We start from the raw sequence: 19476 nt of genomic DNA on the forward strand, positions 1-19476 counted from the left end.
AAAATTTCACAAATAATGTATACAAAGGTAGCCATGTTGTAGTTTTGTTGCCATAGCAACAACAACTTAATATAATTAGTTAACAATGAATCTATCATTGTAGGAGTTACATACAAAGTTAATTTTGTTCTTAAACTGTAAACTATACAAACTAGTTATGGACTGTATTCTATACCTTACCATGCTTCAGTGTTGGTTTAGAATATAACTAAATGGGCTGAATACATGTATTAAAAATTTTAAACTTTCTCTAACTCTCCTTCAAAATTAAATTCATTAGTTACTAAAGATATCAAAAAAAGCAATAATGAAAACCTTAAAAACTAATGGTAGAGAAATGAAAATATATGACATGAATTAATGCGTTGTAGCCTAGTAACAATGAGTTGTAGCTCTATTTACATTTGGATTAGGCTATCAACTATTTTTTTTTAAAGTTATTACAGTCTTTAACATACAGTATATACTCTAAGGCCTTCAACAGGCACATGGTAAAATCAGGTCAATATCAAACTAAATCCATTCAACAGGAATGGGAAATTAGATTTTCCTCATAAATTTCACCTTTTTCAATTTTCATGTCTGTGAAATGTACAAGGGATAAACAAAACGAGGACTCCAGTTTCTCAATCGTTGTGTACCCGGCGTGTCCTAGAGCTACTCCTACCGCGCCAGCGCCAGCCCCAGCCAGGCCAGGGGACGTCGCCGGCACACGCGCATCCCGCTCCGGCCACCTGTGCCACCGACGCGCTCCCGGCTCCGGGGCCAGCTCCGCAGGGTCGCCGCTGCAGCAGCGGGACCGCGGGAGGAGCAGCGGGGCCGCGGCCCGGCCGTGCCGCGCTCGGGGAGCGGCAGCTCGGGCTCCACCGAGCGCGGAGCGGGACGGCGAGGAGGGGCGGCCGGGAGGAGAAGCGCGTCGGGAGCGGGGCCTGCGCGGGCCGCCCGGGGAGGTAACGGCTTCTAGAACGTTGCGATGCAAAAATACACAGTCAAAAATCATCGGCTAAAAATTTCCAACTAAAAAACACGGCTGATTGTGAAATCATGTTCCAAATTACTAAAAACACTGTATTTAACAAAAATAATCTTAATAGTTTTATGAATCCATTTTATTTTAAATCCCTCTTTTATTGTCTGTTTATGTTACAGTTTAGTAGTAGTACTTTTTACTGAAACTACTAACAACCTTTTTTTGTGAAAATGATCAATCTCAGCTTTCATTTTCCCTCTGCATGACCCGTTTTATCCAAGTTTCAGCATTTCTTGCATATTGTTTGCATAAGGCTGAGAGAAATGGACAAAGAGAAATAACTTTGGATAAATAAAAAATATAGGTTCATGGAAAGTGGGAAGCTTATAAAAATGTCACTAAAATTATATCGATTTAAACAAACTTACATACATCTCTTGTCAAATAAAGGATGATATTCATGCTTTTATGACATTTGTTTAGAGTCACTAACTAGCTCGGTGACTTTGTAATAGTCTATTTAGGAAATTTATAGTCTGGCGACTGGTTTTTTTTTTCTTTCTTGAACAAAGAAAATTAGAGCAAGTCATTGCACAACTAGTTTAAATAGTGCTACCTCAAAATGGCATTTTTGCCGAGATTGTTTTGAATTTGGTGAAGTTTAGTGCTTCAAGCTTTTCTTTCCTTAAACTCATTTACAAATTAACTCTAAATTTGCCAGCAATATAAAAACTGTTGTGGCACCTAATATAACTACCCTGAACATCCCTCATTGGACCTCTTTAATAAAAAATAATCCTTAAACGCCTTTTTTTTCAGTGCTTTAAATGTGACATGAAAACAGCTGTATTCTAGGTTTACATTCTATGCACATCTATGCCAGATGTTTAAGTCGATAAATAAAATAGGAGGTTACATCAAAGTTTCAAGATATACAAAAATCCACTTAGCACTGAAAAAAATTTCAACCTCCTTGAACTCATAAAGCCATACAAGCTTGAATGCATCCTTTCTGGCTTAAGAAGATCAGCTCTGTTCTTTGTTGAGGCACTGGCACAGGTTGTGCAAAACCCATTTTTGATACACAAATAATTTCAAACAGGAAGTACTCAAATCCACTTTTTCCACTAACAATGTTATGGTTTTGGGAAACAGAAACACAGTGGTGAAAAGAACAGGTATGTGGTCGCCAATACAAATGAGAGTCACTGATTTCAGGCCACCCCACTGTTTGTGAGCACAGATGGCTGGGGAACATTCACGGACACAAGCGACTGTCAAAACTCAGGGTCCATAAAGGAGGTCTTGGGGGGATGGGTTTTTTTTCCCTTTCTGTCAGGGTTTGGTTCAAAGTGTGCTGAATTGAACAAAAAGATTCCTCAAGGCCTTCTTGAGCTGGGCTCCTCCAAGGTTGGTGCTATGAGTGAGTCTCCACGGGCAGATGGTCAGAGCCTGCCCTAGGGGTGCCTCCATCACTCACGGCCTGTGGAGATACATATCTAGCAAACTGTCTGTGCTCATACTGTAGGAGAGGGGGAAAGGAACTGGGAAAAGAGAAGAAAATCTGGTTGTCTGAATTTGGCACTCTACAGGACCACTCTGAGCTTGGGGTGGTTGCCCCTCCAGACACTGTGAGCTGGCCTCTTGCTTGATTCTCTTTCTCCTTGTATGGAGTTTGTGGATTTACAGCAGCAAATCCATCTTTTCCATAATGCCAATGATACTGTAGAGCTATGACAGGGATGAATTTGGAGGTATCCTCAACCAAAATGCATTTCTGCAGCCAGATTGTTCAGCAACACAGCATAACGACAGGCAGGGCTGTCCAGGGTGCACGGGCTGAAATGGTTTTATTCGTGCGTATGAAAAGGAGGTATTGAGAACTAGCCCTTGTTGTGCAGCAAACATTGCTCTTGATCAAGTAGGAGGTGCCAAATAAATCCACTGGCCGACAGGAACTCCATTAAGATGAATGTTTATCTACAGCAGAAAACTTGTGATGAGCTTTTTGCTGCTTTGTTACTGCTGTGTTTGCTTTACAGGGCCAGAGATCACGGGGGTGGGGAGGGGTGGAAATCACCCGCTTACGGAAAATGGTGATTAAATAAATGGGGCATGCTGACAAAATTTCAACAAGAGACACATATAAGATTTCAGGCCAAAATGTTTCAGCATGCTTGGTGGAGACAAGCCCCAGGGCTCGGTGCTACCCAGCCTGGGCTGAGCCACAGCCCCGGGCCCTCCCCAGCCAATGCCTGGCACCTGCTCCTCTCCAATGCAATGAGCTTTTGCCCAACTGAAGCTGTCTCACTCCACCACCATCTTTTTGTTGTTTGTTTTGACTGCACCATGAGAACAGCGAGAGAGATTGTGCGCCGTTTGCAGCTGAGAATGCACTTCAATGGACAACAGAGCTGCAGAAATCCCTTGATGCTTACCCCTGTCCGAGCAAATTGTTCCTGTCCCCTTACTGAGCCTGGGCTTTTGTGTTTTTTCTTTATTCCAAAAGTTTCCAGAATCAGCTCATTGTATTGAAAGAAGAACTCTGAACTGGACTAAAATGATAGCTGTTCTTTCACATCACTCGTACTAAAAATTTGGATACTATCTGAAGGCAAGTTTTAAATGATAAAAGGAGCATTTAACATAAGCAACTTTAGCTGACATTAACAGCAAAATCCAGCAAAGGGCAGAACATTCTCTGTCGTGTTTTTCAAGCACATAATTCCTGTTTCCCACAATAACATTTTTAGTAAAAAACAAACAAAACCCCATAAAACCTACAGTATATGAAAACTTAAGACATAACAATAATGAAAAAATGGTATTGAGTATACTTGATAATGATGTACACTTTAAAACAAATCAATAGACTATGATGTAAACAAAACAGTAAGATAACACTTTAAAAACAAGACAAACATTTATCCATCGATAGTATACAGTAAACCAACAGTCCGCTGTGCAGATGCACTTATCATGATGGTAGTCATAAAATGATTAAGTGTGTTAAAGTAATGTGTTATAAAAGTCTATTATAATTTCCTACTTGTATATCTCATATAACAGAGCGCTGTTTGTTAATTGTTTCTATAGTGCTTTTTTTTTGCCTTTTTTTTTTTTTTTTGACATTCCCATTGATCAGTTTTTGGTTAACATGTAGGCTGCAACAGGCTTACTGTAGAGGTGGTAGAGAATGATAGAGGGAAGAGGGGAATATATACAGAAAGGCCATGCGCAGCTTCCCACCAAGAAGTCCTGGTGCTCCATAATTTTACTGTTCAGAATTTCAACATGGTCTGCTGCAGGGGAAAGAAAAAAACAACAACAAAGAAATAGTGAGAAGTTAATACATCTAAATTTTAAAAGTAATTCTAATATATTTACATTCTCAATGTATTGCCCAAGTGGTTGTCATTAGTGTGTTGCAGACAGACATTTTATTCCATTAACTTTCTGATGTAGGGAGAAATTGCCAGTAACACACTTGGCATCCTCTTAAATCTGCACTTATGACTGTCTCTTTCCCATGCACTTCAAATACAATGACAGGACAAATAGTGAAAGAGGGAGGTGGATAAATAATAGTCCTGATTTTTGGATGGGATGCCAAGTAGAGGGTGGCTAAGGAAAGAGCAAAAGGAATCCCTGGTCTGTGTTAGCTCTTGTTCCCTTCAGGCAGTCACATTAAATCTGATACTAAGAAGTGACAAAGCCAAAGGCAAACTGAGCCCAGAAACCCTGTGCTCAGGGGACCCTCTTCTGGGAGAAAATTGCCTCATTGTGATGTACTCATGAAAATCCTCCACTTATCTCCTGCAGACCTAGACCAACAAGCCTAGCTACCAGGACTACTTCAACCACGGAGGAAAAGAAAAACATCGGTCAGAGCAGCGAGTGTTTCAGTTACCAAAGTCCCACTCAGGGAAAGTCTCCTGAAAAAATACTGAAAACAACCTCAAACACTTCAGGATGAAGCTCTTCCAGTCAAATGATCCCTTATTGGGTGGAACAGGCTGGTTTACACATGTTATGGAAATGGGTTAACATGTCAGGTGTCATGTCTGTCTGTCATTTGGAACAGCAGTAAAGTCTAAGCTGAATATTTTCACTAATGTGGATAAGGTTGGTGTCACCCCTCATGAACAGGGTCCACAGCCACAGTTAGCAGGTCATGTATACATATGTTATTTAATTAAGGTCAGCAGAGATAAGGGCCACCACTGAGAAAGTAGCTTCTGTTGATTGCTAATAGATATCATTACAGAACTGCTTGCCAAATTAATTTCCAGTATTTAAGGACTTGCCTGTAATATGTGACCTAAAGAAGAAATGGATTGCACATCTGCATATACGAAATGGCTGCTTTGAGAAAATCTGTTGACCTCTTGTTGAATTGGCTGAACTGCTCTTTACATTCTTGGGGTAAAAAAACACAGTCAAGAACTGAAACTACTCAGAGATTTTAGCTCATGAACATCAGCTAAAACTCACAAAGAAAAGCAATAGAAAAATGCCACTGCTGCTATGACTGTGAAATAGTACACTCTAAGTCCAAGGACAAATTCCTCCATCATTCCCCTTAGAGGAAACGATCATCTTAGGGAAACCCAGGATCTGCAGGTGGGGTGAAGGCTATGTTGTTTATGACAGTCATTCTGGTCATCAACCCACCATGAGCCAGGCTCTCTCTGCAGCTGACCAGTAGAGTTCTACCCAGACTATGTCAGCCTTGCAGATGCACAGCAGCTGCTGTTGACCCAATCCTGCTTACCCCAGGAAAGGAAATATGTCACTAACAGCAAAAGAGAAGTTACACCTTTTCAGCTGACTCATTACCAGAGCAGTCTTTGCCATCAACACTGCAAATCCCTGAGGCATCTGCAGGCAGCTGGGAGCTGTGCAGAGCAAGAGCAACCTGTAAACAGAGCCATGGGACTGGGGGGATGCACAGGGAGGCTGTGAACACTGCAACACAGGTACTTGAGACACAGGAAACTCGTTACAAACCACGGGGCTGGTCCATGTCTGTGCTGCAGCTGCTGAATTCCTGTTGAGTCAGCAGAGTATGAGGCCAATGGGGTCACATGGGCTCAGGCCCTCTGCCTGAGCCAGCCCCGTGTTTAGGAGATGCAGTGCCCACGTACACATCAATTCACCATAAAGAGAAATACCAAAAAGGGACTTACTGTTCTATCGGGAACTTCTACATCTGTGAAACAAACATGCTGCTACTCAGTTCATCTACTGATAACTGGGATATCTACAGCAAAAAAAAAACAAAGAACACAACACATTAAAACATCGCCTTGAGATTGGCCTGCTCATTCTGTCTTCAGTATCAGGTTAATATGTACATCAGTGTCTTATAAAACAGGATCCACTCCCAAGTCTTTCTTTTGCTACGCCATTAAGTACAATGTAGCTGCACCACTACTGATGCCTTTTGGAGCACCTGGTGTACTGGGATTTTGACTCCATAGACTACAAGTAAAACAGAAATGCCCTGAAACTATCTGGCTGAAACAGGACTCACACAGCCACAAAGCAACGCTGCACAGGAATTTCTACTTTCCTCTCATGACCAATACAAGTCTGAGTAAGACCTGCTCTACCTGAAAATAACGACAAAGCACAGAAAAAGACTGGCAATTCCTACTGCAAGCAGTAAAACACTGCCTAGGACTTATGCAGGCCAAACTACTGAAATCCTCATGACCTCACACCAGCAAAAGACTAGATGATGCCCCCAGAGATATTACCGGCATTCAGCATGGCTAACAGCCTCCTACAGAGCAAAGTGACACCCCGATTTCTTTGCAATAGTTCTAAACCTGAGAGCGTGACAAATAAAAATGCTAAAACTAGTCCTGGGTGAAAAAAAAATTAAAAAGTCTCTGGTCTAAATATGTCTCTGGTCTAACTGGGAGAAGCTGTGTCACACCAAATTATCAGGAAACATCACTAGGACAGGTTGTGCATATACAGGTTCAGGACTGGTGCAGAAGCAGCCATCACACTCAGTATCTTCAGAGGAAAGTTTTGAAGAGAATTATGGCTTGGCAGACATGCATGGAATCCTGTACACTTATGGCAGTGCTACAATGGCACGTACTGCACATCCAGAGTCCTTTCTGTAGGGATGGGTGACATGCTATTGGCGTAAAAAAAAACTTTACACTTCACAGCCTCACCCCCAATTTTTCATTTTTGGTTGTTCGGGGATTTTTTGCTAGTTTTTAGAGTCCAATTTTGTGGTGGGGGGAGGCCACTTTGTGTTTCCACTTCCACTTTCCAGCCCAGAGAGGACATGCCAAAATACCACATGGAAAGACGCTCGGGGTGGTATTTCTGCTTGAGACTGAAAGCAGAAGTGCTGCAGGTCTCGCGTGACTGTACGCATGGGAGATTCACAGCCCGCTCTTTGAGGCCCCGGGGGGAGGTGTGTTTTTGGAGGAGATCCTGTGCCCCTGCCAATCGCCCATCCCTACGCTCCGGCCGGGCTTGTGCCCATCCCGCAGCGGCAGGAGCAGCCCCTCTCGGATCCCCGGCCACACGCACGCACACACGCACACGCTGCCTCTGCGCGCCCCAGCCTGCGCCGAGCCGGGCGGGACGGCGCTCGACCCCGCATGGGATCCAGCCCTCGCCCGGTCCTCAAGATCTGAACACGTGAAAGAAAGCCATTGAAAGGGCCAAACCTGATTGGCGGTAGCTGTTGCAGCGAAGGGGACGCTGGTGGCAGGAGTTGTTGCTGCAGACACAGTGGTGGGCGTAGCACCGTGCATCATGGGCACTTTCGGAAGGGAACCATGGAAGCGACATACAGGAGGGTGGAGCGTATATATATTTTGTTTGTTTGGTTGGTTTATGTAACCATGGCAACATGTGGTGGATTTGGGGGCGTGGCAGGAATCACAGCAACAAGCCATGTGACATCGTCATGAAGGACACATCGGGGCGCAGCATGCAATCACAGTGCAAAGCAAGACAGCGTTGGGAAAAAAAATAAACAAGAGAGAAGGGGAAAAGCCAATTACAATTATAATTAAGGAAAAAACCAAAACATTCTCAACACTTAGTACATTTATAAGCAGAACAATGATGTATTAGACTCCGAGGGCCAAATTTCCAAAGGGGGGAGAGGATGGGTGTGCTAGCAAAAGCCCACGTCAGCTCGCACCCGTGGGGAGTTAGACACAGCCAGTGCACGTTCCTTTGGGTGGGGACATTTTGGCAAGCGCACCCTCCCGCCCGCCTGGGAAAGCTTGTCCCCTTCCCTCCCCACCCCGTCCCCGCCAGCAACCAGAGGTACATGATGCACTTTGCAGCGGCTGCCGCAGCCCTTTCACCAGGTTTTCTTGACTCTCTCTAGCAGGGACAATGTTTCGGCACGGGACAGAGCTGGAGGCACGGCAAACGAGCGGCTGGCAGACTGAGCTCTCTCCGAACAAATTCAGCATGCTTCCTTTCCACCCTAGTTCTATAGGATTTGGCAAAACTACCCTCTTGCAGGGTGGGGGGATGGAGAGGGGAAAGGACAGAGAGGGGAAAAATACACAAATGCATCTGAACAGCTACAGTTTGCAGGAAGAGCATCCAAAAGGACAACATGGCAGCAGGGATCTTGGCAGCCTCCTGAAGCTGCACGTCCCGCAGGGCACAGTGCTGGAAGGGATGCTCTGGTGCACACACGGGCATCCCCCAAACCTGGGGGGGGGTTTGTGGGGCCGAGGAGCCCACAGGAAGGCCCAGCCATCCCCACAAACATGCGGTGGGGAAGCAGACTTGCCTTCCCCCCCACCCCATCAGCCACGGCCAGCCCCAGCAGGGATGGAGCGTATGCCTGCAGCTGGGCACGCTCCGGCCACGAGATGTTGGAACGTGTGGGTTGGGGTTTCCTACAGGAAGAGGTGTATTTGAGGGACTCAGCTCCCCGTCATGCAAGCCATGTGTCCTCCCTTTGCTATAGGGATAGGCAGGTTCAAGAGCAGAGTTGAGCCATTCATGCCAGAGCTTCCAGACCTGCTCTTGGAAAGCTCTGCACTCCACCCCAGCCCAGGGCTCCTGCCTCTCTCTCTCTGGCTAAAGCAGGCACACACCTCCATGCTGGTAGTCTTGCATAACCTTGGCTAGAGGATGAAAGCTCAGCTTTCACCTGCCCTGCTGTGCCCAGCAGCTGTAGACAGAGGGGAAGGTCCTCAAAGGCCTGCAGAGGTTTCATCAAGACCCAGATGCTGAGCCTGAACAGAGTGAATCCCAGCAGCACTAATTAGCACATACTCACTGCCTCCCTGCATCCCACGTGCACCTGCAGTGGTACCTCCCTATGATCTCCTGTACCCGCACACCTAACACTGCCCTGCAGCGATGACTCTCCAGCCAGTCCATGAGCCAAACCCTGCTTCTCTTGCTGTACAAGCAGCACCCTGCTCCGGCAGAGGAGCTGACCCCAGATGTGTTCCTCCTTAGCACCTTTGTTAAACCAGTCTCCTAAAATATCCTCAGAAGGACAACTAAAACTCCAATCTTAAATCCGCCTGTTGCTTGATAAAATAAAACAAAAATAAGCCAACAGGATCCTCCCACTTCTATTTCCTTGTGTCAGATGACTTAAATGGGTTGTAAAGACATTCAGGTGACAGATTCTTGTCTCTGAAGCGGAACTAAATAGGGGTGGGAACACATCACCTTGGATTCTCTTATCGTAAGTCACATGTAACACTGCACTGCACAGAAATTAAAAGGGATACAACAATTTAAGCCTCAAAGAAGACAGCGGATAGACAGTCACACCACTCAGCCACCCAGGTTCTCACTGATGCATACTAACTTGCAGTCTCTTTCAGATTAGGAAAAGTTGAGAAGTTTGTGTAGAAAAACCTACCAACGCTTGCAGTGGGTGTCATGCACAGAACTGACCCTGCACACCATGCATTGAAGCGTGGAAAGATGAACAAAAGGGATATTTCATTAGTGAAGCTTCAGTGTTAGATATCACTTTAACTAAAAAGCAGGTATTCTCTTTGCAGCATTCAGTATTTAAGCACATGCAACCCGATTCTGCATATTGGTACATCAATAGTTTAAACTCAGTTTTAAGAGATCATAGCAAACCAAATTAATTCTTTAATTCTTGGGTAGTAGACAATAAACTCCTCTCACCCTGGTATCAAATGATATGACTGATCCCAGAAATCAGGGTTGTTTGGGATTTTTTGGGTATTGGGTATGCTGATTTCTTTCTGATCGTGTCAACAGAAAACAAATTGCCCTTAGAAGAATGCCACACTCATGTTAAAATTGACTTTCGAAAAGCAATTTACTCCCACAAGCAGGGACTCTGATTCAAAGTCTCCAGTTTAGGCTGAAAGAGGCATTTATTTTTCTGGACGTGAAAAAATTGCAGTGGTGATGCCATTTTCAAGAGACAGCCTGACTCCACCCTGCCATGGCAACCTACAATACTGATCTCTCAACAACTGAACAGGAGATACTAAGAAAAGCAACAGCCCCCTCCCCCTCCCCACAGTGAGAGCTGCGACGTGCCACCCTCCCTGCTTTGCCTTCCTGAGCACTGCCAAGGCCAAGCCCAGATCTGCAGTCTGATGTGTAACATAAATTCATCACAGATCCGTCCTCTGACTGGAAATTTGCTGCTCTGCTCAGCATTAATGTCTTCAGATGAGAGCAGGTGCCCGTAAGCAGCACTGTTATGCATCAGCCCTGCGCGTAATTTCAGCACAGTGGGTGCTGGGTACAGCTGATTTACGGTGCTCCATCAGAAATGCGTGTCCTTATGTCAACTTTGGCAACTGCGACCTTGAGGAGGAGGAGTGTGTAGCCAGCTGGGGAACTTGGCACTCCCCAAGGTGTCCGTGTTTCCTGGAGAAATATTTCACTTGGCATCTGTCAGAGCTGTGGTAAGGTCAGCTCAGCCCAGCCCCTCCAACACTTTGCAGAGTACAAGGTAAGAGGCTACCACTCCATCTTTCTGCGTAAGAATCTACTTCCTTAGAAGAACACCTTGGTAGCTGCTGAGTTCTGAGTGCTTCCAAGGGTTCTCATAACAGAAAGGCCACATGAACAGAGGGTTTAGGTCCCCACTCCCTGGACCCACACTCCACCTGAGAAAGTTTGCTCTCAGGACAGGATTGTCTCTAAAGCTTTTCCCCTGACTCCAAAGAACAACAGCGCCAAGGTGCAGGTCCACTGTGTGTTCACCTCCAGGGGTCAGCCCAGACAAACACTCTGTGTATTTTTGTAAATATCATCTGAGAAGTAAATACAGCATTAAACATTAAAAACACCAGGCATTAATTTTCCTATGATGCTCTGAATGATAATAATGATACTAAAATATGAGCTATCAACTCTGGAATTCAGAGTTATAATAATTCAGCCACTTAAAATACTTTCCACTCCAAGCAGGTTTTATTTTTCATTTGGCTGCAGTTAGTTGGCCAGTCAGAAATCAGTCACATGTGCCACATCAGTATTTCCAGTCCTGTAAGAATTACTGAACTGCATCTTTCAGTTTAACTCTGAGACCTTAAAGGTACAATAAAAGCTGGGAGTTAAATTGCTTTTAAAAAGCTTAGGGTATTGTACTGGTCAAAAGACAAGGAAGAGGGAAATATATGCCTTTAAAGAGGATTATATAATTTGTATTTACTAAAGACTAACCATTCCCTCTATAAACATCACAATATGTAGGTCAGTGAGATACAAGCTCAGGGAGATGCCTACAGTCTCAAGAGATCAGGCACAGAGGTCCAGAAGACATTTTAACATGAGTCCAGAAGAGCACTATGCAAGAATCAAAGAATTAATTTGGGATTAACCAGTTGAACCATAAGGAGAAAAAACAGAAAGTATGAATTCAAGAAACATGCAGACATTTTTCTTAGTTTGACTGCTTAAAAAAACCCCAAACCACACAGAAAGGTCTAAGAAGGATCTTTACATGTGAAAAGCTCAAAATTGTAGTAGATGAAGGGAAAAAAGTAAAACAAAAGATGTTACTTTTTCATCCATTTTTAACATGACTACACACCAATACTCTTTTGCTAAGGACTCTCACAAGTAAAACTGCTCATTAGCTGAACACTGAGATCATAAAATAAACAACCATGATGGTGGGAAAGCAAGGAGACACTTACCTGTAGGGATGAATGTAGGCTGTTGCAACTGCATGTTGGCTAGAGCCTGTTGGTAGTGGAAAACGCTTGGGTTAAAGACTGTGGTGGCACCATTGTTTTTTTCAAGTGCTGGCCTCTTTGGTAAAGGTTGAAGTGCACCAGGCGGCAGGGCCTGCGGATAAGGGAGTCATTAAAGACAAGTGGAGTAAATAAAGGGGCCCAGATGTGCATCAAGCATGCAATAAATAATAGGGGGTCTTGGCTGCAAATCACCTGCAACTCTATCAACTTAGCAAGACAGGAAGGAGAAGAGCAGCTAAGTCACAGTACGAGTAGTAGGTGAAACAACAGCTTCACTAGGTAAGCAGTTAGTAAATGCACCAGGAGGAGGGGCAGAGTCCAGAAAGGGAAGGGATGCTAAGGAGCTTTTCAGCAGGACTGACTTGGGTATCGAGGGAGAAAAAAAGCACAGAGAAAGGAAGGGGAAAGGTGATCACCTGGACAGGATGCTACAAAGAGCAGTTGCAGGCAACAAGCATTAAAAACCCCAAAACAAACAGGAAAAACATAGTAGATGACTATTCAAAACCCAAGAAGATTAGCATAAGCAACAAATGCCATGGAAAAAAAAATGGATGCTTGCCTCTAGTTCAACACCTGCCTACATGTATGTGTGCATGTGTGGAAGTGTGCACAGTGTGCAGCCAACCCATGTGTCCAGATGGTAAAGCTTTAGCTGTTGCCAGTTACACACATAACATTACATTCACAGTAAAATGCATTTCCACTTGTTAGCAGAGAGGCTGAGCAACATGGTCAAGACCAGGCCTGATTCTCCACTGCTCACATCAGAGGCACAGCCCACTACCAGCAAATTTGGACCACCTCCCACTTTATAGAAGGTGGCCTCCATCAGTCAAATACTGCTCACTCATTATTAACAGCGGAAAAAGCCATTGACAAATCCCTTCTTTTTATTTTATCACACCACTGGGCTTCTTCCAGCCCGTCAAACCTGTTTCATGATCAGACTTGGTAAAAAGCATTAACCCAACTCAGGAACTCTTCTCAGTGAGTAACTCATCATTCAACCAAGCATGTCTCAACAGCAAAGTAGTATGTCAGGTTCTTAAGAGACAGGAATGTTTCTAATGATTTACAGCTTTTCATTGTACCCAAGTAAGAAACCACATTTTTTCCTCCACATTGTGATAGAAAAGGGTCCTTTTTAATTATGCCCCGCAGTCCTTTTGCATGTAACACTCCCATTGACGTCAATGAGATTTACGCACGTGGAAGTCATGCAGAATCAGGTCATTTCTGACTGGTTGTTAGTCTGTATCATGTAGCAAAGCAATGGCTGAAAAACAGGGTTATCACTCCTGCTTTTATTTTAATAGGTCACAAATGAATGGTAGGTAATGGAGAAGGTTTGGCTGATGAAGGGTTAAAGCTACAAACACAACACTCGGAAGAAAAGACACAAGTAAAGAGATTTTAAAGCGTTATGAAGATCAACACACAACAGAATGTAAGTGAAAGCTTGCAACAGTTTGTCGCCATCTAGAAACAGGTTTCACTTTAATTTGCTATAGGAGACTGCTCATCTGAGAAATGTTAAGCAACATACTTCCAGGCAAAGTATTACTCCATCCTTTCTCTACTCACATGGTTGCTTTTGGGTGGTTTTAATATTAAAAAAGAAAATTAGAAGAAATTGCATTTGCAAAACTGCCCTCAGACATGCACACATCCTTTGCCTATGCTAGTGGGCATCCACTTCACAGCATTAGGATTTAATCTTCCCAGATTTCTTCTGGCTGCTACCAAAAGACAGCAGTCAAAGATGGGACAATATTCTCAGACACAGACACCAAAATCTTTTACTTAAGATCTATATTTTAGGATGATGTATGGTTTTCATTTCTACGTAAGCTTTCACTGGTATTTGTGTTAAATCTGCCTGTTACCTACAACTTGTCTACTTAATGACGGCTACGTGAACATTCCTCCAGGCACGGGACAGATCTGCAACTTACAGAGTCTGGAGTAGTTTCATGTACATCACAGAGGTTTCACAGCTTTACAGTGACTGAAGAATTTGCTACTTAAATTCATGCTCCTTATGGTACCCAATTGCTAAATAATCCTTTTCAGACACTTCCAAAATCTATCTCAGAAGAAGAATGTACTAATTATAGCAAAGCAACTGTGCCAGGCACATAATGGACTTTTGACTCCCTGCTTCTTGGCCAAAGGCTGTCACCACCCCAAATCCCACAACGGTAGTGCAAAAAGCAGAACAGCTGAAGGCTTTGAGACCTTGCTGTGATGTCCCCACACATCACAGGACAATTCCCAAGCCCAGCACTGCAGTCAGAAGGAGTATACGGACACCAGCAGGCCTCAGGGATGTCAAGACACATCAAATTATCCCACCACCTCTCCAGTATCACCCTCCCTCCTAACCTGCTACAGCTACTCGGGAACAAGGGAAAGAAAGGAGCTATGGCAGCCTCACTGTTGCTCCCTCAACAGCAGCCAGGTGGAGAAACACAAATAAATGCAATATTTCCAGAGTGTTCTAAAGAAACAAGCACTCTGCAGCAGCTCCTGTGCCACCTGAAGTCCAACTCACCCACATGGGCTCTCTGGGCAGGGGAGCTAGGAACCCATCTTGATCTGCTTCTGGTTTGACCCAGCCCTGTGGGTCATTCCTCCACCCCAGCAGCTGGAGTAGTGTTCACACAGGATACATGAAGATGTGCTCCTCCTGTTGCCAACCAATCTTATTTTCCATACCAAGGTGTAGGAGGGTCCAAGGAGACAGAATGATCTGGCTTCAGCCCTTCTCCAGCCTGTGTGCTGAGGTAAGAGCCACAGGCCAGGAGCACGCTCACTGAAAGGTCCATCTATATTGCCTTGAAGAGGCATCTAAAATTGCACATGTTGAAGCTCGGTCAATACAGCTTCTGCACCCGGATCTGGCAGAGACACAGGATCAAACAAATGTGTCTCATTTGACAAGGGCTACAATTTTTGTATCGCTCAGGACCTGCAGGAATTGTAGCAGTTCAAGGGGATACAACATTTCTTTCTTGCACCATGTCCTGGTTCTCAAGGAATCCCACAAGCAGAATACACAAAAGGCAACAGAGACTCCTCACCACCAAATTGTGTAGCCAGTGTCTTCTCACTGCAGCACATGAATTAAACTTAAACCCCTGTAGCAAAGAACTTACTTGATGAATTCACATCATATAGCTGCTTGTGCTTTCCCTCTGAACAAGCTCTGACCGCCACAAATACAGCAGCTGCTCTACACAGTAGCTTTTTCTGACTATATCTTTTTCCTGTGAGTTTGTGTGTACACACAGGTACTCAACCTTTGCAACATGATCTGGCCATCTGCACCAGTGAAAGGGTTAATTCAGTTCAGTATCCATGTGATAGTCCTGCACTGATCCAAATGAACGATTTCCACTAATTAAATGCCAGGCAGCCTCCCATTTTTGGGCTGGGAAAGCCACATTCCTGCTTGAATGAGCATCTGAACAAAGAGGCTTGTGCCACTTTTCTGCATGGCATGGAAAGCAATTCTTTGGCAAAACTGACAGATAAAAACACACTGCATGCCAAAGTCAGAATTTCCCACGTGCTGGTTAACAAACTTCTCGTTATTTTTTGCAAGACAAAAACTGGATTAAATCTCTGCAACAAACAATTTCATTGCACCTCCAAGTTTCCCTCAGATCTCTATCTCCTGGGACAGGATCACACTTTCACCCTTCTGCACTCAGCAAAGAGGGGCTGGGTCTGCTGCCAGGCATGACAAACGCAGAATGATCTGAGAGAGGGCAGAGGTAGCACCTGTTCCCTGGCAAGCAGCAGAAGCAAAGCGAGCAGTTTCCTCTGAAGATCATACATGCTGCTATCACTCATGAAGGGTTCAGAGGAGGAGACATATTCCAACGAGCGGCTGCAAACCTTTCAATGTGCCAGAGCAGGAAGACTCGTACAAGCAGCTTCTCTTGTAGGATTTTTAGAGTGGGGGAGTAGTTATGGGCTCTCCCATCCTCTGCCAGACCGTGTCTCCTCAGAGTGGTGGCTCTTGGAGAGGGCAGCAAGGCACTGTGCTGCTGGCAAGGTCCTGCCTGCGCTGGCTTTGGGGCTGTGTCTGTGTCACCCGTGAGCAGAGGAAGTGAGAGGCTGCAACGTCATTCTCAGCATCATTCCACTACTGCTGGCAGAAGCTGGGCCCTAGCAAGGCTTCCTACTGCTGCTGCCAAACACTCTGATAAGGAAGCCTCTAAGTTGACTACTTAAACCCAAAAACAAGTCCTTGGAGGGGAAGGGAAGCAGATTAGCTTCTCCTCCCTAGCTCTGGGAATGAGAAGTAACATCAGCTTGACAGTTTCACAGCTTCTCTGTGCCCACTCTTTTTTCTCCCTGCTATAGCTGGGCAGCAGGAGCTCTTTCTTTTAAAATGTATTGTATCCCTTATTATTTGGGAAAACAGGAAGGAGTTGTCTTCTATGGAGCCAGGACTGACAGCACTGTAAGGATGGCTTTTGCCTCACTACAAACATCATAAAGCTAAGTAAAACATATTATTTGAGAGTCAGAAAACAATCAAAGACAGTATTTATGAAGACAGCTTGCAGGCAGAAGCTTGGAGAGCAGATCCCATGCTTGAGACTGAAGCAAAAGGCACCCAGAGTGAGGACCCTTTGCTGACACTGTCCCACTGGAGAATGGGGGATGAACCACCGACAGCCAGCTGAAGGGACAGTCATCTCCCCAGCTTACCTACTGTAGGAGCCAAGTCCCACACTGCACCTGCTTCAGTTTCCAGCACAGATCCCCAAGGATGCTGTTTAGCCCTCTTCCCCCTACATCTGAGTTGTGCTCATTACACAAAACGCTCCTGTGCATGGCAGTTACCAGCATGGACAATGCTGTGATGTTGGGAATACAAAGAAAAGTGACTGGACCTGTCCTGCAACCACCCAGTCCTCTGGCATTTAGAGTACACTGCAGAGCTAATGAGCTAAATTCTCAAATTCTCTCTGAAACATTGCATCTTGTGACTCCAAAGCTGCCAGTGCTTGGAAAAATACCTCAAAAGCCAGAGTTACCTCCCCCCAAGATTATTCACTGTCTCCAAAACACATCCAGGCTTCAGGAAGCAAAGCTCAGACATTAATGGATGGTGTGTGGGGCACAGGATTGGCATGTCTGAATGCACACTGAACATTTCTGGCTGGGATGGGCAGTCTCCCCAGGCACTGACACCACAGACCAAGAGCAGAAGGCTTTCATGCAGACTAAGATGGTTACGTGCAAAGCGAGAAGGTGAAAGGTCCAAGTACCAGGTCAAAGGTTGCCTCGAGCGGTCGCTTCAGTGATCTGACAGCTGTCTGAGTCTTAATTAGCAGGCAGCGAGCACATGATGGCAATGGGCCGGGGAGGGGGATCAAGCACAGTAACAAAAACAGCAAGCAGAGGTGTGTCAAGAGAGAGCAACAATTTGGGAAGGTGAAGAGAAAAAAAATTAAAAAGTGAATGCATTATACAATATATTAAAAAGACGAGGCATGCACAACATGGGGTGGCTGGGTAATTACCTGGCCTAGTGGCAAGTCAGTTATTTTGCCTCGGTAAGTTTTAAAAGTAAAGAAATGTGATCACAGGACACGTGCTTTGGAGCTTCGTTACATCGGCTGGCATGGCAGGGCAGGAGTGCTCAGGGATTAGCACCTGCACAGGGACTGGCACGGGGCTCCAGCCCTCATGCTCCAGCTACACATCATGCAGAGGCCAGCAGAGCACTCGTGGAGAGGGAAGGACCACTGGAAAATGAGGGAGCTTCAAGCACATGCTTAAGTGCTGCCCTGAGCTGGGGACCAAGCCTTACCCAGTTCATCCAATGCTACACTGACTTCAGCCAAGCAGGAGTGAGTAAAGCTACTACTTGTGCACATCAAGTAACTGCAGGATTGCAGATTCTAAATCTGTTTTAGAATGTAGACCCACAGCCTGGCATCTGTTTTTCCCTCCAAGAAAATAGAGCACCTTTCTTTCCTTAAATAAAGTCTTATACCTCAACAGGTACAGTAAATGCATCAAACCTTGAAAAGTCAATGAATAATGTAGGCTGTTTTGGTAGCAGGGATGATGCAACAAGCCATTAATAAATATTTTACAGGTTCTAGTTAACAGCATACAAATAGGGTTAATTACATTTTTAAAAGAAGGCAGCAGGATGAATAAAACATGCATTTGCTTTGGTTAAGTAGCAGTGTCCTAGATAATTAGTGAAAATGTAAAGATTCAATTGTGAAAAATGCAAGAGTTTCATTTCAGAAGGTTATTTTTCACAGACCTGGACTCTTATTTCAACAACAATAAAAACAGTAAGAAAACTAATAAATAAACTCTGCAGGACAAATAAACACTGCAGTACAAATTAACTGTTCAAATTACTTTCCAGGCAATACTGATGCTACAAGGAGGGCACTTGTTTAATTTCTAGAACTGCCCTGGCTCTGCATGAAATTTCATTGCGAATTAAAAACAACCTCCTTTACTATCTAAAAAAAAGGCATTTAGAAAAAATGTGGTGGCCTTAATTCCAAATCAAAGAAGAGTCAAGAGCCTTTTTAATATTAATTTTAAAAACTTTAAGAAAACATAGAAGAAATGGAAGGGACTTCTAGAGATCAGCCAGACCAACACCCTGCTCTAAGCAGGGTCAACTGCAGCAGTTTGCTTGAGACTCCTTCAGGCAGGTACCCAGTATCTACTAGGATGGAGAACCCTGTTGCAGTTTTAGACTTTTCTTTGGTAAACAAATTTTTCCTTATGTTTAAATGGAATGTCCTGAATTTCAGTTTGTGCCCATTGCTTCTTATCTTTTCACTGGGCACCACAGGGAAGAAGAGTTTCCCTCCACCTTCTTTACCTCTCACAGCAGGAATTTATGCCCATGGGCAGGATCCTCTGGGCCTCTTCTTCCCTCCTTACCTCTCTCATCTCGGGAATTAACAGGTCCCATTAAAACAAACTCAACAGAATGGCAAACATTTATACCAGCTAGGAGTCACCTGGTGAGTCTTCCTTGACTCATGTTCAGAACTGTAGATACAAGTAGTCACAATTCATATTAAAATGCAGGTGGGACCATCTTTACCAGGTCCAAAGCATCAAACAGGTCAGGAAGTGACCCTTGTTTAGTGTCTTGTAATTTCACTAAGTCTTGGCAAAGGTGTCGGACATAAGTTTGCTAAGCTCATGCAACTGGTATCATCTGCTTTTTGCAGAGAACAGGCCAGGATCTCCCGAAAAAGGATATATTGTGTATTG

The 19476-nt window shown here is 44.5% G+C and overlaps 1 protein-coding gene across 9 annotated transcripts in view; it reads right to left on the reverse strand.

Annotated features, from left to right (window-relative positions):
* Positions 1 to 3648: 3648 nt before the first annotated feature.
* Positions 3649 to 19476, reverse strand: part of MBNL3 (muscleblind like splicing regulator 3) — an 85499-nt gene continuing 69671 nt past the window's right edge. For 6 of the 9 annotated variants that reach the window (XM_066182073.1, XM_066182070.1, XM_066182069.1 and 3 more), the window contains 5 exons: positions 12133 to 12283; positions 9858 to 9893; positions 7672 to 7766; positions 6160 to 6233; positions 3649 to 4272 (listed from right to left, as the gene is read on the reverse strand). In XM_066182073.1, the coding sequence (XP_066038170.1) occupies positions 6177 to 6233; positions 7672 to 7766; positions 9858 to 9893; positions 12133 to 12283 (339 nt within the window). In that variant the 3' untranslated portion in view covers positions 3649 to 4272; positions 6160 to 6176. The remainder of the gene's footprint in view (positions 4273 to 6159; positions 6234 to 7671; positions 7767 to 9857; positions 9894 to 12132; positions 12284 to 19476) is intronic. The other 3 variants (XR_010720544.1, XM_066182071.1, XR_010720545.1) reach the window with 3 other exon arrangements.

The sequence above is a fragment of the Chamaea fasciata genome, unplaced genomic scaffold (assembly GCF_029207755.1).
Source record: "Chamaea fasciata isolate MVZ Bird 193981 ecotype frontalis unplaced genomic scaffold, bChaFas1.0.hap1 SCAF_4, whole genome shotgun sequence".
In the NCBI taxonomy this organism is placed as follows: domain Eukaryota; kingdom Metazoa; phylum Chordata; class Aves; order Passeriformes; family Sylviidae; genus Chamaea; species Chamaea fasciata.